This window comes from Diabrotica undecimpunctata, chromosome 3 (genome assembly GCF_040954645.1).
Source record: "Diabrotica undecimpunctata isolate CICGRU chromosome 3, icDiaUnde3, whole genome shotgun sequence".
Classification (NCBI taxonomy): Eukaryota; Metazoa; Arthropoda; class Insecta; order Coleoptera; family Chrysomelidae; genus Diabrotica; species Diabrotica undecimpunctata.
The window spans coordinates 149,039,304-149,065,104 of NC_092805.1; the positions used below are offsets into that span (position 1 = coordinate 149,039,304).

At 32.9% G+C, this 25,801-nt stretch overlaps 1 protein-coding gene across 1 annotated transcript in view; it reads right to left on the reverse strand.

Moving 5' to 3' along the window:
• The window catches only part of LOC140437533 (cardioacceleratory peptide receptor-like), a 178,363-nt gene that overhangs the window by 41,276 nt on the left and 111,286 nt on the right, over window positions 1-25,801 (reverse strand). Inside the window, exon 3 of the mRNA XM_072527113.1 lies at window positions 25,205-25,308. Coding sequence (XP_072383214.1) covers window positions 25,205-25,308 — 104 coding nt within the window. The remainder of the gene's footprint in view (window positions 1-25,204; window positions 25,309-25,801) is intronic.

Consider the following 25,801-nt stretch of genomic DNA (forward strand, 5'->3'; position numbering starts at 1 on the left):
AATAATAAACACCAATAAAACAAAATACATGAAAATAGGTACGCAACCACAAACACTACGGTCACTTGTTATAGAAAATGACGTCATCGAAGCAGTTAACGAATTTGTATACCTGGGAACGCTCGTCAATACTGAAAATGACACTACCGCAGAAATAAATCGCAGAATTTGCACGGCTAATAGATGCTATTTTGGGCTTAATCTCCTTTTTAAATCTACAGTTATATCAAGAAATACAAAAGTAAAACTCTACAAAACAATAATACGCCCAGTCCTAACATATGATTCAGAAAACTGGACTTTAACAAAAAGCAATGAAAACATGTTAGGATGTTTCGAAAGAAACATCCTAAGGCGCATCTATGGAGCGGTAAATGAAAATGGTGTCTGGAGAAGACGATACAACTTCGAACTCTATAGGATATACCAGGAACCAGATATCGTAAAACACATAAAGATAGGACGTCTGAGGTGGGTAGGCCATGTAATGCGGATGGAGCAAACCAACCCAGCTAGAAAAACGCTCCTTGATAGACCTATTGGTCAAAGAAGAAGAGGAAGACCCAGAACAAGATTCCTAGATAACATCGATGAAGACATGAGAAATATGGAAATACGTGCTTGGCGGAGGAAGGCGATGGATAGGGACGACTGGAGAAAAATTCTTGGGGAGGCTAGGACCCACACAGGGTTGTAAAGCCAAAATGATGATGATGGCCAAACGATCATAAAGATTGGACCATTGGTAATTGGAATCAGGTATATAATATTACCTAACATTGTTTTTCTTTGATGTAGTTTACAGTTGATCAGTTTGTCCACGATTCTAAAGTAATAAATTGATACTTCCTTAGGATAGGACCTTGCAGATCCTCATGGATATAGCTAAATTTGTGAGGAGAAAACCTGGGGAAAATACAAAGATTCTCTGTACCGTCCATACAATACAATGCTTGTAATTTAAGGACGGTACAGCACCCCCTGAGCATCATGGTGTGATTTATCATAAGCAGTCAAAAAACTGGTAGACTCTACATTGTCGAAGGAATAATGTGGCAGAACCAGTACTTAAAAGTACTGCAAACAAAAATGCTTCTCCAGGTCCACGAGTGGTTCCGGAATAAGAGTTTAACGTTTATGCATGACTCGGCACCTTGCCACAAGACAAAAACTGTTACAAAATTCCTTGCTGACAACCAGATAAAATTGCTCGACTGGCCTGGCAATTCACCAGATCTGAATCCAATAGAAAATCTTTGGATGCTCATGAAGAAAGGAATTTCTAATGAAATTATAATAACAAAGGGTCAATTGATCGAGCGCTTAATAGCAGTATGACACAGGAATGGGACAATTTCACAAAATTGCCAGAAATTCATAGAAAGTATGCCAAAAAGGTGCCAAATATTCATTGCTGCAAAGGGTGACTCTACCAAGTATTAGGCTTAAGACATAATTTTAAGTATTTTCATGTAAATACTCGTTTATTTTAATATTTGTAAATTTTACAAGGTTATAAATTATAGTAAAAATAGAATTAAGCACAAAAATATGTTTTATAGTTCAATTACATACCATTAATAAACAAAAAGTAAAATTTTATGGGGGGGCTCTAATAATTTGGTTAACCACTGTAGATTAAAATAGTTTAATTTTTTACCTTAAAACTGTAAGTTTTTTCATTTATTGGATTGCTTCGAGATTTTACTTTAAACAAACTTTACCCTGTGATACTGAATCCTAAAAGTTTTCACTATCTGTGTAAAATCTGAGATTGTAGAACGTATTTTTTTAGGTATAAATCTGATGAACCATGAAATACAGCGGAGAGCGTGTTTTCAAAGTTCGTGATTTATATTGTTTGCAGCAATCGCTTTTTGTTTTTATCAGTGTTTGTGCGTATTTAGGGAACTATTTTTAAGATTAATACCGACATACATCGGTATAAATAGGAATGAATTACATGTGAAAATTGGGTTTATAGGATATTTTTAAATAAAGTATACCCTGGAATAAAAAAATAGATGTTATTGTTCACGTTAGATGTACTTTTCTATGTATGTGAACATTGATAAGGCGTTAAAATGCTCGTAGCTGATATTTGGATATATTTTGGATAAAACCAGACTTCAAACATTTATAAATCTTATTTCACGTTATCTGGACAACATTTTATATCAGCGGTATAAAATTGTTCTGTTGTACTGTTCATGGTCAAAACTTTGTTGACTGTGAACGGGTGTCTTCTAAAGTCACGACAACATATTGAAACCACTGTTCTCCAGTGTATATTTTCACTGTTTTTCCGTTTTTGACAATTGTCCTATTCCTGTTAGTTCTCGACTAACGGTCATGTGACTTACTCGAAATCTAAGACGTAATTTCTCTTTTGTGGCGGAGTCGATTTGCCTATACTGTCTTTCGTGGCTACCACCAACCTATTTAACTAAGAGTTATCCAACACATTAGGCCATCCGCTTTTTGAAAGATTGTTACTATGGTTTTATAAATGGTCTAAATTGGTTCAAATGGTTCACGTTTTGGCAACCATCCAACTAAATTTTACTAAGATGTTCATGTATCTAACATGTCTATGTTAGTTTGACATTCATCCAAAATATGTTTCTAATGGCGGCTAGAAGCGAAATTACTTAGGATATTAAAAGACAATGAATTTTTTCCGAAAACTTTTGCTACATACTGTTTATGAACAATTATTGGAACATATAACAAAAAATAAAATTTTAATTAATAATCAATCAAGTTTTCGAAAATAATTCTCTTGTGAGTCAGCGTTACATGTTACATTATATCACATAAAGAGTAATTGAGATAAAAATAAGTACGTAGTCGGTGTATCTTGGTTTAAAAATAGCTTTTGAGACCATCGACAGGACAATATTGATTTCTAAACTTAAACAGTATGGTATAGGAGGTACAGTAATTGCGTGGTTCGAAGATTATTTAGAACATCGTAAATAGAAAGCGCATTTTAAAGACCAATTATCATCTGAATAGGATAGTAATACAGATATTCCTCAAGGCAGTGTACTAGGCGTCCTTTTACTTAGTCTGTATATTAACGATATCGATATTTTTGTAATTTGTAAATTTATTAATATTTTGCCGATGATACTCTAATTTGTTCGAGTTATGAAAATTTTAATGTAGCTATTCAAAAAATAAATACTATTTTAGATACGGTTGATAAATATTTGAAAATAAAAAAACTGAAGTTGAATATGAAAAAACAAATGCAATGGTTTTGACTACCAAACATAAATATACCTTGCTTGATACTGAGACCATAAAGTTAAATATTAATATAAAAAAAATTGAAGCGGTTACAACAGTTAAATATTTGGAATTCCAGGTTGACAATATTTTGAGTTTTGATAGTCACTTCGAGTACATCCATATAAAAATATAAAAGAAAACTATACTTTCTGAGCAGAATATCTTAAAATTTGCAATGGGGAGCAAATTTACATTATACACAAGATATATCACGTTCCCTTTCTAAAGCGCTCAGCAGATTTAGACCAACGGAAGAGCCCGATAAAGAAGCTGGATTAGTGGCTGCAGAAGATGTAGCTCATACAAGACGTCGTCGCTGTGCTTTATGTTACACATCACGAAGGACCAAGTTGACCAAAACCATTTGCTAGAATTGTAAACGATATATTTGTGGCGAGCATACCACCCCAGTGTTCACATCATGTCACTCAAGGTTACAAGAACAAGAAGACCCAAGTGACACATAAGTGACAGATAGCCAGCGCAATGAACTGAAATAAAGATTTTTAATTAAATTAAATTATTTTATTCGAGTACTTAGGTTATATTTCTATGTAAGTTACCATTTTTTAATAATATATAAATGTTTTAAATCCTACTAAAAGAATAAATTATAAAAATAATAAAAAACACAACTAAAACACCACATATATCTGACTGCGTGTTAGTACATTTTATAATCACATGTGAAAGATATACATTGCGACCGTTGCTGTCAATAGCTTTTTACACGTAAGTCACGTCTTCGGATTTACATACACAAATAGTTTTTTTTGTTATCACTATATATTTACACAAACAAAAAAGGAGGAACATAATGAATTATTGAATGTAATGTAGAACTATGCTTGATCCAAAAACTACTGCTGTTACTGTAATTTTAAGTCAAAGTAAAGGCCGGTTTTCACGCTACGTCTTATTGTACGTTTTGTTGGATAGGACAAATCCTAGACAATAAAACGTGGCATGTAAACAGCAAAACGTACGTCTTGTCGAATCGAAATGAAATCCAAGGTCAGATCGTAGAAATGATGGGAGAAGCATAGTTTTGCGAGAACTGATAGGATAAAACGTTACGTGAAAATACATGTTCAGACAAGTCGTCCGATCTTGACTTATTTGACGACTAGTTCCACTGCAGTTCATTTCATTTTTCCCAAAAAAAGCCTAATAATGTCAGATTTGCGGCAATGCACCCACGATTTTCTCGGGGAATTTATTGAATTGTATAAAAGTTTTTAAGTAGTTATGTTTAAAAACGAGTAGATTGCATACCAGGTTTCAGGAATTATTTGGCTTAACGCTGATTTGGATATTATGATTGTGAACTCCAAGTCCTTGACGCTGCGTCCTGTTAAGATATCTGAGAGTTGCTGTGAGTCTTTCATGGGGTGTAATGGCTTTTCTCATAAGGTGTCTTATTTCAATATGTATGGTGTTACCAACTCTAGCAATTGATAATAGACTGAGGTGACCATTCGCAAATAATTGCGCCAGTCATCTGGTTCGCCTCTTTTAGTAACGAGACGTGGGAATACTGGCTTCTTTTTAGAAGCCCACTCTCTTGACCATCTTGTCTTTTCCTTCTTCATCCCCTTTTTCCTCAGTCGTAGTATCTTTATAGTTGAAAAAATAAAAGAAAGCAGCCGTGTTTCCTCCATAATAAAAAAAAACACTAAACAAACTTCACACAACTCAAGACTCTGAATTAGAAATGAGGTAGAAAACGGAAGGAAAAACGTAGTGTGTATACACTGGACAAAACGTTATCATTTTGATACATTGCGACAGCTTTTATACAAGAGTAAGTTGTGACTGACGGAAGGTTAAAAAAAAGTTGGTTTAAGGAATGAATAACAATAACATTATCACAGGACACTTTAAAATACTTTATATTATTATATTAGAAACTTTAAAAGCTTCATTGCTAGGTATAATGTAAAACTTTTTTTACAGAAAGTTTTTTTCAGTAAAAGAAAAATTGACAGTGCAATGAATTGGCGGCATTAAGATATGTCTTTCATGATACAAGTGAAAGTTGACAATGACTTAATGTGACAGTTAAAGACTTATTTAAATTATTAAGTAATATATATTTTGTCAAATCAAATAAGACCCGAATTATTGAGATGCATTCAGTCAATTTATCTGGACCGGCCTTGAAATTAGCTCATTTTTCAAAAAATCTTATAAAACTAATTAAATTTCGCAAAAACTATTAAATCGGTCTGGCCCATCTTAACCTTGAAGTTTAGGTATATTTACAAAAATTTAATAAATAACAAAAAGTAATTAACAATATTCAAAACCAGCGATTTTATTGTTCATTTTGGAATAACTATTTTGTTTATTAATCGGTTTTAATTTAGCATATCTCATTTTGTGTATCTTTTTCTTCCAAAAAGGTTAAAGACGTCAAATCTCTAGATCAGAGGTTCCCAAACTTTTTTTTCTCGTAGACCCCTTGTCATGTTTTTAATTTTGGATAGACCCCCTGCTATTCACTTTGAAAGATTTAAATTTCTAACAGTAGTGACACATTTTTACACATTTATTAATTAAATTTAAATAAAAATATAGTAACTGTTACATAAAAAAAACTAACCAAAAAGAAATCCATTTAATGAGAAGCATGAACTTGACGGTTTAATGATAAATTATCAACATTTGGCATTAATTTAGTTAGGTTTAATATTAAATCTCCTTAGATAAAGGTAAATTGATAATCAATTTTGTATTACCAGCGTCAAAATATCCTCAAATCAAGTTTCAAAATCTGAATAGACGGTATTCAAATGTTGGACATCGATTGAAACATTGTTTCCTGGCAGATTACCTGGAATAAATTGAAGAACTGGGAAAATTGGTACCGGCCAATGTTTTATTTTATCAGTTTAATTCTGACAAGAAACGCTGAAATGACCAACTTTGTTTTTATCAAATTTAAACTGTCACTTTGCAACTTCAAGTTCACCATGTTTTTCACTGTTTTTCTTTTTAATAGATTTTCTTTCAAATTGTTATCTTTACTATCGAGAAACTCTAAAACAGTTTCAAATGGTGTAAAAAATCTTGTCAGGCATGTCTTTCGACAGCCAGCGTACATTAGTGCAAAGAAGTTAAACTCCAATGGCTGGCAAAATTAACTGTTCTTCGATAATATGCAGTTTTCCGGATTTTGGTATAAGCAACAAGATATTTTAAGACGCTCGCAAATCATTATCATTTTTAAGAGACGTCGAAGCGAAGATTTTGTCCAGCGTAGATTTCTTCTGAAGTTTCTCTTTAAGTTTTTGAAAATATTTCAAATCTTAATCTGTTTTATCAGGGTAACATATTCTCAGATGATTTTCCAGCTTAGATGGCTTCATAGCGCCATTGACAAAAACTTCGTTGCATAAAAAGCACAAAGGCATTTGATTGTACAACACTGATTAATGATTGAAATTTCTTGCCATTGACCCCAATTTTATTTTATAGACCCCCAATTTTTTTTCACCCACATAGACCACCTGCAAGTTTTTATCGATCCCTGGGGATATTTAGGGATATAGACCACTTTGGGAATCACTGCTCTAGATAGACATGTTTTTAAGTTACGAGCAAAATGATTTTGACGTTTTAATTGTTTATTTAAGAATGATTCCACTAACAAAATGATGAATCCCTACACGAGAGTCTTTTTCTATTACCTCATACTACACATTTCAATTGTCAAACTCGTCTATACAATTATGTCGAGTAAAAATCTAACTTAATTGGGCTAAAAGCCATTGTTTAAATAACGGACACCCTATTTGACGTTAAATGACCAGAAGCAAGGGTAAATTTTTACTGCTTATATTTCTGGAACCAATTAATAAATTTTAACCTTCTTGCGCTTACCTGAAGATCTTTTCGATAGGTTTTCCTTTTTAATTATATACCTTTTATGATTTTATGATTTTTAAATAAAACTTTTAGAACTTGATCTATTTATAAAAACTTTTTTTGTAAACCTAGCAGGAATCGAGATATTAGTAATTTACATTACTTTTTGTACACACTGTACCTAATTAAAACAAGATCATGCTATTGATATTCAGTTATTCAGTTCAATTAGATACACAGTTATTATTATAAATTGTTAAAATTTAAATAAAAAAGATATGTTTTTCGAAACATGAAAAATATGTGCATGTTTGTTTATATTATACAGTAACTGTTAAAAAAATAAATATTAATTTCTATTTTCATTATACCACTGACACAATATTAGATAAAATACCATGTTATTTTCTTTTATTAATTAAAATTTATATAATGGTTTCCTACGAAATATCAAAAATATATTTACAATCTGAACTACGGTATTTTAATTAAAACATCAACAGGAATCGTATATGGAGGTGTTTGATTACTTTTTATACTATTAATTAAAATTCAACCCTCAGTTATATTAAAGGACCAAAAGAATTAATTGAAATTTAAAAATTTAAATACTGACTATTTTATCCTATTGTTGCACAATACGCTTTTGTCTCTTAATGTATGTACTACTGAATGTAGAAAGAAAACCTTAATAATAATACAGACCTCTATTCATTCATCATATAGTAATATATGTATTTACATAAATTAATAACCCTCTCAAGCTTGCTCTGTGTCACTACCACTTTAAAGTTATTTGGTGAGAATGAAACCATTGCTGCTTCGTGTTAGCAAAGACTTCGCTTTCATAAAGTATTCGGCTGTCATTCCCCTCTTCTAACACAGATATTTTGGTGTCTCGTAGGTTAGCGTGACCTCTGGGGACCTGTACTACCTTCCGAATTTCATCTCTATTATAAGCAGTTGGTTTCCTAGCAAGACTGAACCGACGGCCTCTTTAGTCTGATGACAATCGGTCATGCTATTTTATCTTGTCAGCTGTTAATCTAGGCACCATTTCGGTATAGTTTTACATTTCTGATACAAAAGTGGGTGGGTAAAAGAGTTTAGGTCCGAAAGAGACCTGCTTTGTACCTTGCTTAGCTGCTACATCGGCCGCCTTATTCCACCAAATATTGGACTGCCCAGGCACACATCTAATAGCTTGTTGTTTTTCGGCTCTATCATTTAATAGGATTTAACAACGCTTTTAGAGGACTGGCTATCCAAATATACAGGGTATTTCAAAAAAAGGTAACCCCGTCTCTAGGGTAGGTAAAATACTGAAAAATAATTGGGGTTTGCTTAGTAAAAAATTTTTGTAACCCCATCCGTTTTCAAGATACAGGGCGTTGAAGAAAAAAAATTTTACGCATTTTTTACGATTTTGCCGAAACTACTGGCAACATTGTAATGAAATTTTATATGAATATTTTTTGGAAGCTGATACATCCCATGAATTTGTTTTTATATCTGATTCACATAGAGGGCGCTAGGTACACGGATCGTACTAAGTATTATTCAATATAACTTTTTTAAGAGTATAATTATTAATCAAAATTTTAAGTAAACTTAAACATCATCCAATTTTACACGAAAAAGGTACTCTTGGTAAAACTCGATACTGTGTACCGTTTTTGGAATATTTAGATTTGAAAATTATGAAGTAATAATTGATGCTGGTATAAACCAGTTAGTAATTAAACAAAACTCACAAGAAGAAAATTAAATTAATTACTAAGAACATAAAATAAAATTCAATTACAGTAAGTGTTCAAAATGCCCTCCGCTTTCGCGAATACACAAGTCTATTATTTTTTCTAAAGATTCCATTAACCTTCTAAACAGTAGGAGATCAGCTATGATGTCATTAAATTGACGTTGAATTCTTTCTTCCAATTCTTGGCGTGAATGTAGCATAGACTTTTTCCTTAATATACGACCAAACTGCGTAGTCCAAAGGGTTAAAATCGCATGACCGAGGAGGCCAATGAATCGGAAAATTCTGCACCTCTACCAATCCATCGATTCGGAAAATGATTACTCAACCAATTACGACACCTTCTATCAAAGTGTGGTGGAGCTCCATCGTGCATAAAAAATAAAAATCTTCACTCGTTTAGCGTTAAATCTTCTAATATCTCGAATAAGGAATTGTTTAAAAAATCAAGATACATATCACCATTTAAATTTCCAGTTAGAATATGATAACCTATTAATTTGTTACCTAAAGTTGCTGCCCAAACATTAACTTTAAATGAGTGTTGGTAATGTGATACCCTTTTGACTCGTGGATTCTGATCACACCAGTAGTGTGCATTATGGGAGTTAAACATACCTTGTCGCGTAAAGGTGGCCTCGTCCGTAAAAAGAATGCATTTTAAAAAATTTGGATTGTGGGCTGTCCTTTGTTGCAATGTTTCACAAAAATCCACTCTAACCGGTAGATCATCTGGCAAGAGCTCTTGGACTTGTCTGTAATGATAAGGATGTAATTGCTGTTCTTTCACTCTCCGCCAAGTACTTGAAGACAAAGTATTTGTTTGTCTTGCTATATTCCTTACGCTAACTGTTGGATCTTGATCAAGTAAATTTAAAATATTATTTTCTTTATTAATTGATCTTGTTGTTCCTGGTCTACCTAAATTTATTTTATTTGGTCTCACATTCCCAGTTTCTCGACAACGTCGTTCAACGGCTCTAAATGTTTTTTTACTTGGTAAGTTTCTTCTAGGAAACTTTTCTGCATAACGTGTCACAGCTGCACTAGAACATCCGAAATATTCGCCTAAGATTAATAACATGTCAGTGTATTCAACATTTGAGTACATTTTGATTTGATTTTACAAATAACAAGGTAACAAAACTCTAATTATTGTTGACTTATCGTCATAACAATCAATAAATGTTAGATTTCCATGGCACACTTGGAGAAAATAGAGGTATACCTATTAGAACTTTATCATTACTACCAGCATCAATTATTACTTGATAATTTTTAAATCAAAATATTCCGAAAACGGTACACAGTATCGAGTTTTACCAAGAGTACCTTTTTCGTGTAAAATTGAATGATGTTTAAGTTTACTTGGAATTTTGATTAATAATTATACTCTTAAAAAAGTTTTATTGACTAATACTTAGTACGATTCGTGTATCTAGTGCCCTCTGTGAGAATCAGATATAAAAACAATATCATGAGATGTATCAGCTTCCAAAACATATTCGTATAAAATTTCATTACAATGTTGCCAGTAGTTTCGGCAAAATCGTAAAAAATGCGTAAATTTTTTTTCTTCAACGCCCTGTATCTTGAAAACGGATGGCGTTACAAAAATTTTTTACTGAGCAAACCCCAATTATTATTCAGTTTTTTACCTACCCTAGAGACGGGGTTAACTTTTTTTGAAACATCCTCTATAAGTATATCATGATTCTGAATTTCAGCTGTGATCATTGTCTCTTCTGCTTCCTGCAGGGGCAATGTCTCCGCATAAAAAACAGTAACATGTTTACCAAGGTGAAAGCTCATTATTAGTCGTTTTATTTTATTTGTCTTTACTGGGGCTCTGTCATGCGTCAATTCGTATATGGCTTAAAATCCTCTAGATCTTCCAGTCGAGACTACTACTTTTCTTGAGATGAAAGATACCTTTTTGGCTTTGAGCTTTTGAGTGCTGAAGTTACGAGTTGTATCATGGTTGGCGTTTATTGAAGGTTATTAAATTTTTTTTACATATTCAGCTTGAAGTTCTACGTTATTTGGGTAGTAAAAAACTGGCCGCTTTGTATAGGAGGTTGAGTGGAGTAGGTTTCATATATCTGATAGGTATAGACCGTGTGGATCCCATTTGTGGACCGATCGGTTACAGAGTGTTTAGGCGTACTCACTCGTGCAGTTGGCCTACGTAAAACGATTTTGGTGATGACTTTTTATCTTATATTATAATAATGATGCGTATATGTTACAACTATGAGTAAAGTGGTCTATATAGTGCAAATACAAGGCGATTTATGATAAGCCTTTGAAACATATGCGGGATTACGTTAGAGGGATTCGCTGGCGTGTCTTCTCTTTATTATAGCATTGGAAAAGACTATAAGTAGACTTCGGCAAATATGCATATTGCATATTTTGCATATTGTGCATATTTTATGCAAATATTTCATATTTTGGCATATTTGTATAAAAGTTTGCATAAAGTGCATAAAAGTTCAGATTTTTATACTGTATTTGAAAATTTTTAAACATACCAATTTATTTCAATTCTTGTATAAAATTTTGTAGTCATTTTAATCAAGAAATGATCTAAGTACGTAATCTCTACAGGTACAAAACATTTACAATTTCAAAGAAGATCAATTTAAGTAGCCCTCAACATTCTTAGAAAGTCTCGGTCACTGAGGCATTCAGTTATTGGATAATCGCTAAGGGTTCGCTCATTTGCATTTTATGATCTAATCCCCAAATCTATCTACAATTTATTGTATCTTAACAGCAGGTAAACGGCTAATAGTTTTGTTCCTAACTTAGGGATTTTCCAAAATCTCCCAGTTTATTGAATTAGGTACCTAAACATTTCTAATTTGATGCTCAGATTTGTAAATCATTTTTGTTTTGATATTCAAAGCGTAAACACTCGTTGTGCGTAACAAAAAGGAAGATTGTGATTTTATAATGCCTAAAACAACCAGTGCTTCAACTTGGATTAAACCTTATAAAGAGCTGTCTATGGATATGGGAAAAATCTACTGTTCAGTCTGTGGCAAAATTGTAAGTATCTAATATTTTCTATTAAATATCTAATATTTCATACATACAGGGTGTTTCCAAATGACACTTACAACGCTTGACTGTAGATACTTCTCGAAAAATTGAACAAAACGATATAGTTAATGAGGGGTCAAACTTATTTACTTTTCGAGATACAGGGTGTTAAAATTAAAAAAAATTAAATTCTTTTAGTTAATAACAACAATAACTTTAAAACCAATAAACGTATTTACTTGAAATTTAGTACTCGTAGGTTGTTTTTAAATGAAAAATAGCTTCCTATAGTGAGAAAAAATTGTCCATGGTACAATACAATATGGTGTGTATTTAGAAAAATTTTTCACGTTTACTTTTTTTTATGAAGTCAGCTATTCTAAAACACAATTATTTTTATTGTAATTGAATTAACAAAAAAAAACTTTTGTTGAATTTTAAAATAAGTTATATGATGTACTAATGGTTAGTAACAAAAACTAATTTGTGGATTAATACTGCATTTAAAACACTTAGCGAGTGTTTTTTTTTCCAAACCAGTTATTTGATTAACCAAAAACACCTTGTATATTTTTATATTTTAAAGGTTGGGTTAAAATAAAGGTTTTTATTTTTATTTATAGATAGCATGTGAGAAGAAATTTCAGATAGACCAACATGTGAGAACTGCTTCACACATTGCAAAAAAAGGAAAAATAGGAGGAAAACATCAAACTTCAATGGCTAAATGTTTCCAATCTACTTCAAAAAAATTAGATGAGCAAGAAACTTTTAATGAAGACTTGTGTCGCGCATTAGTGTCTGCAAACATACCGCTTTCAAAATTAGCAAATGTAAATTTTAGTTCGTTTCTAAAAAAATATTGCAAACTTAATGTTCCAAGTGATCGGTCTCTAAGAAGAAATAATGTGAACGGGCTATACTCATCGGTGTTAATTAATATTAAGGAAGAAATTGCAGATAATTATTTTTACATATCTGTAGACGAAACCACTGATTCCTCAGGAAAGTATATTGCTCATTTATTGATTGGTGTTCTTAAAGAAGATACCTTACCAAAATCTCATCGTATTTCATGCCAGCAACTTGAGAAAACAAATGCTTTAACAATTTCGCGTTTTATACAAGAAACATTAGCAACTTTTTTTCTTCCGACAACTATTCCTTCTAATAAATTACTGCTTATTTTATCGGATGCTGCTCCTTATATAGTGAAAGCAGGACAAAATTTAAAAATATTTTTCCCAGATTTAATACATGTTACTTGTGTAGCGCATGGATTAAACAGAGTTGCAGAGGAAATACGAAAAAAGTTTCCTCTTGTAAATACCATGATATCCAGTGTCAAAAAAGTATTTCTTAAATCTCCTATAAGAATTCAACTTTATAAAGAAATGCTACCTAACATACCTCTTCCACCACAACCTATTTTAACGCGATGGGGAACATGGTTAGAAGCAGCTAATTTTTATGCAGATCATTTTGTTAAAATAAAGAACATAATTGATACGTTAACAGATGAAAGTTCCCAATCTCTTTTGGATTCTAAACAAACTTTTCAGAGTAACTTGCTTCAACAAGAACTTTCATTTATAAAATCAAATTTTAGTTTTGTTCAAAAAACAATTACTCAGTTAGAATCACCAAAACTGTCATTGTTCGAAAGTACAGCATTAATAAAAGAATTTGCGTCATGTTGTCGGAACGTTAGAGGTAATATTGGAAAAGATATCTTAAAAAAATTTGAAGCTACTATGGAAAAAAATAAAGGTTACCATATTCTTTCTGAAGTAGTCAGTGTTCTAGCTGGAAATATTTCGGAAACAATTAATTTAGAACCAAATGTTTTGGTTAGTTTGAAAAATGCTCCCGTTACATCAGTTGATGTTGAACGAAGTTTTTCCATATATAAATATATGTACTCAGACAGAAGCCACAAGTTTTTGTTAGAAAATTTTGAACACCACTTGGTCATTTATTGTTACCATATTTCTAAATAAGTTTATTCATACTTAAAAATGATGTAGTTACTTAAAATAAATGTAAATCTTAATGAATAGTAGGAAATATTTAGTTATGTACACTTTTTTTTTTAAATAAAATTGTTACTATTTTACGATTTTTTTATTTATTTGTATGCATATTTTGTAAAATATTTGCATATTTTCGGGTAAACACGTGCATATTTATGCGCATATTTTCTACATTTTTATTTGCATATTTGCCGAAGTCTAACTATAAGATATGCCGAGTTACGCAACAGGGGAACAATCTTTAATGAGTCAACACAGATTATGGCTTACGCTGACGATTTGGATTTGATCACAGTGTGATCTAATAGCTTCACCAGTTCTGCAGGAATTTCATCAACTTCCGGTGCCTCTACACCCTTCATTTGTCTGACGACCGCCGTTATTTCTTCAGGTAAGATTTTGGGACCTGAATTTTCTCCAATGGTAGGAGATGGTTTCTTGTATTATTCTAAGGTCGTGGAAAAGTTTTTCCAAGTATTCTTCCTATAGTTTCTTTTTATCTTCTTTGGTTATGGCAAGATTGCCTTTATTATCTGTTATTTTTTTACTGTTGCGTCTTAGGAACTTTCCAGCTATTTCTTTTACATTTAGATGGACATTGAAGTTAACATATCGACTCTGATACTCCTCTATTTCTTGACATTTTTCTATTTTTTGTTTCTCTTTGGCTTCTCTTATCTTTCTTCTGACGATGGTATGTATTCTCTTATATTCTTGGAGGTTTTCTTTGTTTTTTTCTCTGATCCATAAGTTCAAGTATTTCATCGGTCATCCACGATTTTCGTTTCTCTGTATCTTATTTAAGGTGTTGTTCTTTTATTTCTCTCACTGTTTATTGTATGATTGTCAGATTTTCCTCTATAGTTCCTGCACTTCTGCATTTTAGCATATTTGTACTGAGGTTTTCACTCATTTTCAGTCAAACATTGGGATCTTTCAGTTTTATAACACCATACTTCTTCATCGACTTACTTGTAACCTTCTTCATTCTGATTTTGAAATTACCTACAACTGGTACATAATCAGAAGTTATGTCTGCCCCTGGGTATGTTTTTTTACAGATGTAAAGCTGTACCTCTTATTTACTAGCATGTAATCCTTCCCACAGAATCCTGTGGAGATTTCCAGGTGTACAATTTCCTTGGGTGTAGCTTAAACCAGTGGTTCATTAGTAATAAATGATTTGTTTCCTCAAAAATCTCCAATTTATCTCCCCTATCGTTCTGGTTTCCTAATCCAAATGGTCCAACTATTTAGAGAATGCCAAATACTATTTAGAGAATATCCAGTGAATCCAAAATATATGGTACTCATCCAAAATGAGTTAATTGGCTGCATGACTATTGATTTATAACAGACGGCTGGGTTCCGAAAAAAAAAATGTTTCGGTTTCCTAACTATAATTTAGTTTAAAAGAATTGTCAATAAACATTTAACTCATGCAGTTGTGAAATTTTCAATAAATAATGAAAACTTCACAGAAAGTAAGCAATCCGAAAATCGTTTTAAAAAACTTTATACAAAATAATATTAAACATAAATATTCCATAAGAGTTTCATAACCTTTTTAACACAAAGGTATTGTCTTGCATCAAAGATACCAATTTAATCGTTATTGCTTTTCAATACATTTTAAATTCCTAACATTCTTTAGATGCATTTTGCTCGATTAGGCAGAAAATTTCAAAATTGATTACAGGAATTGAATTCTGAAAATGTACGTAATAGTTATGGCTTATTAGAAAGACACTGTTTCCATAAAAAATGATTAATAATATATTTTTTACTGTAGTTTATATAAAAATATTAAAAATTATATATTTTATGCTTAGATAACTACAATCTAAAATATACTCACCGGCAAGAAAAGCAGAGCACTTGCATTCCTATAATACAAACTTAAAATTTTAATTCTCTTTAAACTTTTATTATTAAAATATCGAAAACACAAATAAAACAAACTGTTTTAAGTAATTTCTAATAAAACTTAAGTGCTTATCAATTCTTATCAATTTTAAAAGTGCAAAGGTCTTCTTCTTCTTGATGTGCCTATCCGTTACGAATGTTGGCGATCATCATGGCAATCTTTATCTTATCTGCAGCAGCGCCGAAAAGCTTCACAGATGTTGTATTGAACCAGATTCTGAGGTTCTTTAATCAATATGTTCTTCTTCTTCCTGGACCTCGTTTTCCAAATATTTTTCCTTGCAGGATAGCTTGAAGGAGAGCATATCTGGATCCATTTCGCATATGTCCGAAGAACTGTAACTTTCGAGATTTGATGGTGGTATACCTCCCGGTTCTTATTCATTCTTCTGAGGACCTCCTCATTTGTAACTCGGTCAGTCCACGGGATCTTAAGCTTTCTCCGATATAGCCACATCTCAAATGCTTCCAGTTTTCTGCACATATCTTCGTTCAAGGTCCACGATTCAACACCATAAAAAAGGACAGAGACAACGTATCATCGCAGCATTCTTACTTTTGTATCAAGAGAGAGGTTGTGACTCTTGAAGAAGGCCCTCATCCGATTGAAGGTGGATGTATCTTTTCCGATGCGTGCTCTAATCTCCTAGTTGTTGGTCCATTCTTCATTTATTATGGTGCCGAGGTAGTTGTAGTGCGTCACTCTTTCTACACAGGATTGGTTGACGTGGAGTTGACCTTCTGTTATTCTTTTCTTGCTAATTATCATAAGCTTGTTCATAAGAACTTGTAGGTCTTCTAAGTTGTCCGCAAATACTATGGTGTCATCTGCATATCTGATGTTGTTTAGCCAGTAACCATTTAGTAGAATACTCTTTTCAGTTTCAGTGCAAAGGTAGCTGTTGGTATTCTATTGTTATTCTTTTGTTCTTGTTAATGTGAGTGAACTATCAAGTCGAATCAAGTGTTAAACACAATTTGAAGTTGAATTCCGTTGATTTAATCTCAAAAAATTATGGTCTTAAATCCCGAAATAGTGGCTGCTATGGTTGCGTTGCTTCAAGACGGAAGAAGTGAGCGATATGTTGCTTAAAAGTATCAAATATTAAAAGTATTAAATAGTTCTGTGGACCGTATTTTTACACGTTTCTTGACAACCGGAGCTTACACTAGACGACCTGGAACCGGTCACCAACGAAGAACTGGTGCCCGTGAGGATCGCTTCATCCTTTTAGAAAGTCTACGAGATCGTCGTGCCACAGCTGTACAAATCCAAAATCAACTTCAGTATGTCCGGAATACTAACGTAAGTGAACGAACAATTAAGCGAAGGCTTTGAGAAGTAAATTTAAGCAGTCGCAGACCTGCAAGACGGTTACAACTTGTAAGGCGTCATCGAGTTGCGCATCTTCAGTTTGCCAGAAACCATTTTACTGTAAAGTGGAGGCAGCTTTTATCTACCGATGAGTCCAAGTTTACCTTACGGTCTTCAGATGTCCGTGAGAGAGTATGGCGAAAACCATATGAGCGTTTGTCAGAATGTACCGTCCTAGGGTAGGCTATTGAGGGGACTCAATTATAGTGTATGCTAGAGTTTCTCTAGAGGCACGTATAGAATTACACATCGTTCCGAGAGGCTCCATAACAGCTGCCAATTACATTGATGAAATTCTCCAAGATTTTGTTGTGCCTTATGCTGTTTTTGTTGGAAATAACCGTGTTCTGATGCATGATAATGCCAAGCCTCACAGTGCGAGAATCACTCAATAGTTTTTAAGTGAAGTAAACATTCCTGTAATGGATTGGCCAGCATTGAGTCCAGACGCAAACCCAATCAAACATGTTTGGAACATGCTTGAGTGAAGGATACGAAGTCGTGTTCCTGCCCCCTTAGCCTGAAATTATTTACAAGAAGCTCTTTTAGAGGAATGGGAATTTATTCCTCAACAGGACATTTCTCATTTGATTTTAGGCATGCCAAGGAGAATTCAGGCAATCATTCGAGCACGTGGAGGAAACATTCATAATTAAAATCGGTTTGTATGGAAACATGATTTAAGTTTTCATTAATTGAGCGTCATTTTGTTACAACACTTACTTACGTTTTTTTTTTATTTTTTAATTGTTATCTCCTGAAACAGTTCTTCGTTCAAAAGTTAAATTTTGATTAGAAAGGCCTTAAAACAGTTTGTTTCGTTTGTGTTTATGTTATTATAATAATAAAAGTTTAAAGATAATTAAAATTTTAAGTTTTCATTTTAAAAGTGCAAGTGCTCCGTTTTTCGTGCTGGCCAGAGTATAATATTAATAATTACTTCGTTACATTCGCAACATTTGTTTAAGTTGAAAGCGTTTTAGAAACTATTTAGTTTATTGTCTATTGTCGTTTTATTATTATTACTAGGCAAAAATAAAAACTAGGTAGACTGTAAACACTGGCTTTATTTTAACTAACAAAACGCTGTTTAAACTAAAACACTATCGTCTTTTGTAAATGAAACCTTTCTTGAACGAATTTATTGTTGTTTATCGAACTGCGAACTGTTTGCTTGTTGATGTCTGGTCTGGATCTCAATGTCGTCTGCTAGGTGCGCGCACTTCTCGCTAAAATCACGAAGCTGTGAAACCTATTTTGAAACATTTTGATAAATTAGTTTAAGTTACAGAAAAATTATGTGACGCCAAGGAAAATATTATAACACGGGGCACTGCTGAAATTTTACTCTCGCATATTTGTCATTTCAAATTTCTTGGCTTCCTTTATTTATGGGGGTACATTTTGCAAGAAATAAACAGTCCAGAGAGATATTTACAGACGGAATGTTTAAGCCTTGAAAACCTCGTAATAAAACTCCGAAGTTGAAAGTCTTCTTTTTGGAAGACAGTGGATAAGAGTTGGTCACGAAGGATCTCCAGTTTGCTTCGGAGAAATGTAATGAAATGGAAATCTCCCTTAAAAAAAATAGGAGACGTTTAAAAAAGATAATGCCTAGAGAAACAGCCGAAGATGCCAGACTATCTCTCCGGACTAAGATGAAACTAAAAGATGTATGCTTGAATGTTTAGACAAGCTACACCAAGAGCTTCAAATTAGAATGTAAAGAATGGAGACTGTATTCGAAAAATTTAAAATCGTTCAGGTCGAGTATTTATTCAATTATTGTGACACAGAATTCGATAAGCAAATAATTGTTAATGAAATCAGAAGAATTCGTCACCATTTAAAAGCTGCAAGAATAAATGAAGAGGCCAGAAATTGGACTACATTGAAAATGGCACAGTTTATTCTTGATAAGGACCTGATGGAATCTATTCCAAATATCTAAGAACAGTATATGTCTCTATTGCTTCTAATGACAGGAGATTTTCAAAATTGAAACTTACAAAAAGCTATTTACGATCCACGATCAGCTAGACCCAGCTAAATAGTTTGATAGTTTCCGCCCAGGCCTCCTGAATTGTAGTTCTTCTTATGGTACCCTATTCAATTAGTGGATGTTGGTGACAATTCTGGCATACTCCTCTCCCTCTCGGTCTTGTGTGGCTCTAAAGAGTGCATGGGCATCGAGGTTTCTCCAAGTCCTTATGTTTTTAAGTCGTGAGTATTTCTTTCTTCCGATGCTCCATTTTCCTTCTATCTTCCCTTTCAGAATAAGTTTTAAGAACTGGTCTTATAATTTCGAAATGTATGACTCAGATAAGCAGTTTTTCTTCTTTTTATTATTGGCAACAATTATCGTTCTCTGTCCATTCGATTTAATACTTCGACATTTGTTGTGTGATCTATCCTGGGAATTTTAAAATGTCTTCTAAATACCCACCTTTCAAAGGCCTCCAATCGGTTCATCACATTGGCCTTTATGGTCCAGGTTTATACACCATATAGCAGTATGGAGTAAATGTAACATTTTACAAAGCGATATCGAAGCGTTAAGTTAAGGCTGCTGTTGCTTAGCAAGGTTCTCATATTAGTAAATGCTGTTCTGGCTTGCTCAATCCTGCTACGTATCTCTATGTCTGGATCTAGATCTTCAGTTATCCAACTACCGAGATATCTGAACTTGGGGACCTTTTGGATGTTCTTATTGTTTACTCTTATATTTAATTGCATATTTCGTGTTCTGCTAACCACCATTACCTTCGTCTTGTCTATATTAATCTTCAAGCCCATTCATTCTCCTTCAGTGTTTATTCTATCTATTAGTCGTTGTAGCGCTTCTTGGCTATCAGATATTATGATTGTATCATCAGCATAGCAAAGATTACTAATAGTCTGTCCGTTGATTTTCATTCTATCTTCAGTGTCACTTAAGGGTCTATCGAAAATCGTTTCAGAGTAAAGATTAAAAAGGAGGAGTGATAGAACACAACCCTGTCGTACACCTTTTTCGATTGAGAAATATCATGTAGATTCCAATCCTATTCCCACAGAGTCATATAAAGGTTCTTTGTGATTTTAAGGTCGTTCTCATCTATCGAACGTTGCTGGAGCAATCTTACTAATTCTAAATGATTAACACAATCGAACGCTTTCTGGTAATCTACAAAGCATAGGAAGACATTTTTTTGCTGATCTCTGCATTTCTGAAGTAGAACACTTAAGCTATAAAGTGCTTCTCTTATGCCAAATCCTTGTTTGAAACCGAACTGTGTGGGGCTAATGTCTCTTTCATATCTGTTGTATATTCTTGTGTGAATTATCTTTAAGAAGAGTTTTAGGACCTGGCTGAATTGTAGTTACGCTACTGGATCTACCTAGTCAACACTATGAAAATTACAAGAAGAATTCAATTTAATAAAAAACATTTAATTGACAAACATGAAAAATGTAATCTGTTAATGCAAAGTACATTACAACTAAATGAGAATCATACTTTGTTAAAAAAAACTACAGAACTGTCTAAAAAGTCTGTTCTTAGAAAAATTAACGATAATACCTCAAAATCTATACTAACCCACCCTTTCTATTAGTAAAGCAATTACACCAAATAATAAAAATTGCGAAAGCATTCACAGAATGCAAATTCTAAATTATCATCTAAATGCAATAATCCAGTTTCAAACCATAATTTTTATATAGAGATTTTAAAATTCCTTTCACAAAATGACTCAGTGTCCCATAAATGCAAATAAAAATGTAAAAATAGCATTAAATAATGCATAATTTATAGAAGTACGTTACAAAAAAGTTTGAAAGTTTAAAAGCAAAAACATAACTAAAGGCTTCGCAATGAATGATCTGATGATTTTGGAGTTAAAAAACTGGTATTGATTAACATCTACAGGGTAAAATGGTCATTATAGACCAAATTATTAAATATTGATAAAATCTATTTGATATTATTAAAGAAAATGTCGAAAATGCTGATATAAGTATTAAGGAGCTACCGGTGAAAATATTCCAACCTTCATCAGTTATCAGTTATCAGTTATCAGTTAAAAATTATCAGTTATTGTCAGTGAAAAGTTAACAGTGAAAATTTTGAACAAATCATGTTGTTTATTAACCTGACTTATTAGTCTTAAAAACTATACCTAAAATCTACAAATGGAGTACCTAAGCTCCGGTGTCAAAATGGGCAGGGGATTTAAAAACTATAGAGGAATTAGTATAATATCGTCGGTAGGTAGACTTTACGGGAAAATTATTAAAGAAAAACTAGAAACTGAAATAACAGGAAAAATTGGAGAAGACCAAGCAGGGTTCACAGTAGGAAAATCATGCCTAGATCATACGTACACATTAGAACAACTGATAGAGAAGAAAATGGCAAAAGTTAGACCGGTCCATCTGGCCTTTGTTGATCTAAAGAAAGCATATGACTCAATACCTAGAGTCAAATTATGGGAAGCAATGAATGATCTCGGAATCCGACAAACACTAATAAAAGCAGTTAAAGCACTATACAAAGAAAACAAAGTAGCTATTAAATGTGGAAATAAAGCCTACAATCCATTTAAGACGACAAAAGGACTTCTACAAGGCTGTGCTACGTCCCCTTCTCTGTTTAAAATATTCTTGGAAAAGACACTCAAACCATGGAGGAGAAAGTGCGAAGGAATGGGCATACCAGTAAGAGACGAATACCTATACACCTTAAGTTTTGCCGACGATCAAGTAGTCATCGCACAAGATGAAGAAGATCTCAGCTTTATGCTCAGAAAACTAGAAGAAGAATATAAAAACAACGGAATGGAAATAAACTTAGAGAAAACCGAATACCTAACAACAGAAAACAAGGATATGAGAAACCTAGAGATAGACGAGGGAAGACAAATAAATGGAACAGATAAATTCAAGTATTTAGGAACCATAATATCGAACCAGGGAACAACAGAAGAAGATATAAACAACAGACTGAGTCAAACAAGAAACTGTATAAGACAACTAAACTCAGTGTTGTGGGATAAGAACATTACGATAAAGACAAAAAAGAGAATATATAACACCCTGACAAGAAGTATCCTGACATATGGGTCCGAAAACTGGACAATAAACAAGAGAAATAGAGGTAGAATAAGAGCAGTAGAAATGGAGTTCCTGAGGAGAAGCTGTAGACTTACAAAAAGAGACAGAATTGAAAACGCAGAGATTAAGCGGAGAATGGGAGTGCAATCAGACATAATCGACTATATAGAGGAGAAGAGACTATCCTGGTACGGCCACGTCAGAAGAGCGGACAAAGGACGCTGGATAAACAAAATCACAGAATGGAGCCCGATTGAAAGAAGAAAGAGAGGAAGACCCCGAAGATCATTCAGAGATGAAATCGACGAGGCTATGGAGAAAAGAACCCTGCGAGATGGAGACTGGAATGACAGGGAAAATTGGAAAAAACGGTTGAGTTAAGGAAGACAGTGAAAACTGTGGAAATCCTTAGTAGTAGTAGATTTAAAAACCTTTCTAAACATTTCTAATTTGTGTGTACTAGTCCCATAAGAATGCGGTTTTTGGTTAATCTTAGAAATTAGATTAAGGTTAACTGATCCATTCTGATCAGCAGTGAATAAAAATAAAATTGATCAACATAGTAGCTGACATTATAAGAAGATAGATACGTTTAGAAAAAAAAAAAGAAATCAAAAAATTTAAAAATGTTTACAATTAAAGATCATTAAAAAACAATAGGTACGTACCGTTCGCGTCATAAAAAACTGGTACAACTCTTATAACCGAAAATCGTGTTTTTCAAGTTGTGTAAGTTGATCTTGTCACATATGTCGTTCCAATTTCTAGGGCAACGTTGCCAGTAATTAAATTTATTTTCGTGGAAACTTCATTTTTAAAAACTTTATTTTCAAAAATACAATACAATATACTTGTTTCCGAACTATAAATAAACGCTCTAAATACAATTAACACTTAACTTCTTAAATGCTTAACTTATTATTAATTTATTATAAACAAGTTCAGGCCTATTTATACCTTCTGATTGGATGGACTGTGGTCGGCGGATTCCAATGGAATTATCTGTTTATGTTTATATAATTCAATTCAACGAAAATATTGTATCAAATCAGCGAAAATGAGGTGCTACAGACACATTATATAATTATAGTAGATGCATTCCAATGTTCCCTGTGCCAATACGTACGTTTAAAGATCCTTTAAACATTTTGGGCATTAACTCAACCCTCTCTCTGGTTATTAAATTTATTAGATACTGTTTTTTGTTGTTAATGATAATAATAATAATACCTATATAAAAACTTAAACATTTTTGAACGTTCTTTTTTTATTTAGATTTAGTGCAATTCAGTTATCTGTGATGGCAACAACGAATTGATTCACGAACCATTGTTTCAAGTCCGAACACAGGTTTACATTGGGAAAAAAAAGTGTACCAGTTTTATATGACGGGAACTGTACACCATGTTATTTAGTTCATTGTAGAGTCGAACCTGCTTATTAGAAATTAAAATATTTACAAGTTTCAGCAACAGCTTTGCTACGATTTTGATGAAATGAGACGCCGAATATATAAAAAAAATATATTTTATATACTTTTATATATTTTAAACATTTTTTATATACACATTTCGTACAGCTCAAAAGACAGAAAACGGTAGTCGTTTTCGTTTAAGGCTACCAAATTAGGTGGCGCTTTTCGAAAGGTGGCAAAATAGCAAGACACATTCGCTGGCTTTTCGTCTTTGACTTTTATGTTCCCGACTTTCCGAAGACGTAGGACATACAGAAATAACGTTATAACAGTCTATTGATACCAATTCATACACGGAACATTTGACGAATTTGTCCTCCTAGGCCATATGTTTGACCATTTAATTCAACAAAGCAATAGCACCTTTTGCTAAACGATTTAATGTTTTACAAATTTCGTATAGCCCAGAGGATAAAAAATGATAATATTGAATCGTTTTCGTTTATGGCCACCAAAGCAGGTGAGACCTGCATACGCTAACTACAGTGGTCAGTTTTAGGAGACATTCGTTAACTTTTCGAGTTTGAATTTGTATCAGTCTGAGTGTCGGATGAAGCAGGAATGATTAGAATGACTAAAATATATTTGACCATTTAATATATATATATATATATATATATATATATATATATATATATATATATATATATATATATATATATATATATATATATATATATATATAATATAATAATAGTCTCCCGTTTTATACCGCTGTCGCGGCTTTGGGAGTATAGCAGGGTAGTCTGCTATATCTAGGGCCTACGGTATACAAGGAAGGTAACATGGCCAGTGCTACGCTTCAACCGTCTATTATTACCCCTGGTTTTACCCAAGGTACTCATTTTTATTCAGGTTGAGTCGACCTGGGGCCTATAGACATTTTTAAAATGTCTAGATGTTCTTGCCGGCGGTGGGATTCGAACCCCGGACCACCGGCTTGCTAGGCAAACATCCTACCGCTTGTGCTACGCAGGCCCATTATATATATAAATATATATAATATAATATAATATAATATATAATATAAATATATATATATATATATATATATATATATATATATAAATATATATAATATATATATACCGATTATAGGAATATTTTTTCTTCGTACGAAGGCTATTCCAATAAACGGGTTAGACTGTATTCTGCGTTTTCCTGTGATATTTTTTAGATATATGCTCTAAATCATTCTTAGATGATTTATTACACCATTTAGTTGTATCTACGCTTTATATTTAAAATACGATTATCTTAATTTTTGTCTATACAGTCAGAGTATTCAATTAGTATATAAGGTAATTATAGTATTTTAGTTTACTTACTTGAAGAAATTTTATAATCTTACAGGCGGCATTTCCAGCATACCAGCTTACTGTTGTCCTCCATATCAAATCAGTCAAAACACTTATCAGTCCAACCAATAAATCTGAAATAATTGATATATATTGAATTTTAGATTGAGGAAAATATAAAATAAATACTTTCTGTTTAGCAAGCAAGCAACAGAAATCAATCCAGATTGATTGGATTTGTACACTACTAAAATGATATTCGGGTATACAATTCATTAATCTGTGTGTAAATCAGGAACCACTCCACCCTTCTCCAATGCTCTCAGACCATATTTTACCCCCCTCAAATACTTGACATGTGAAAGTCTGTGGAAGTCTCGGTTATAAGGACTCCGGGAGGATATCCTACCCTATGATATCCTATCGGAACAGCATAAGGCGTTATAGTCCAGATATCATCTTAGATTACTTTATCGTCGATTTGCTGTTGCTTGAGTTAGCACCGAGTCCCCGGTCTGGACTTATGCTTTTTGTGTTTTTTATATGTTTTTTTAAAATGGGTGTCTGCAATAAAATATCAATTAGTTAGCATAGTACATGGCGGTTTCTTCTGATAAAGCTACAATA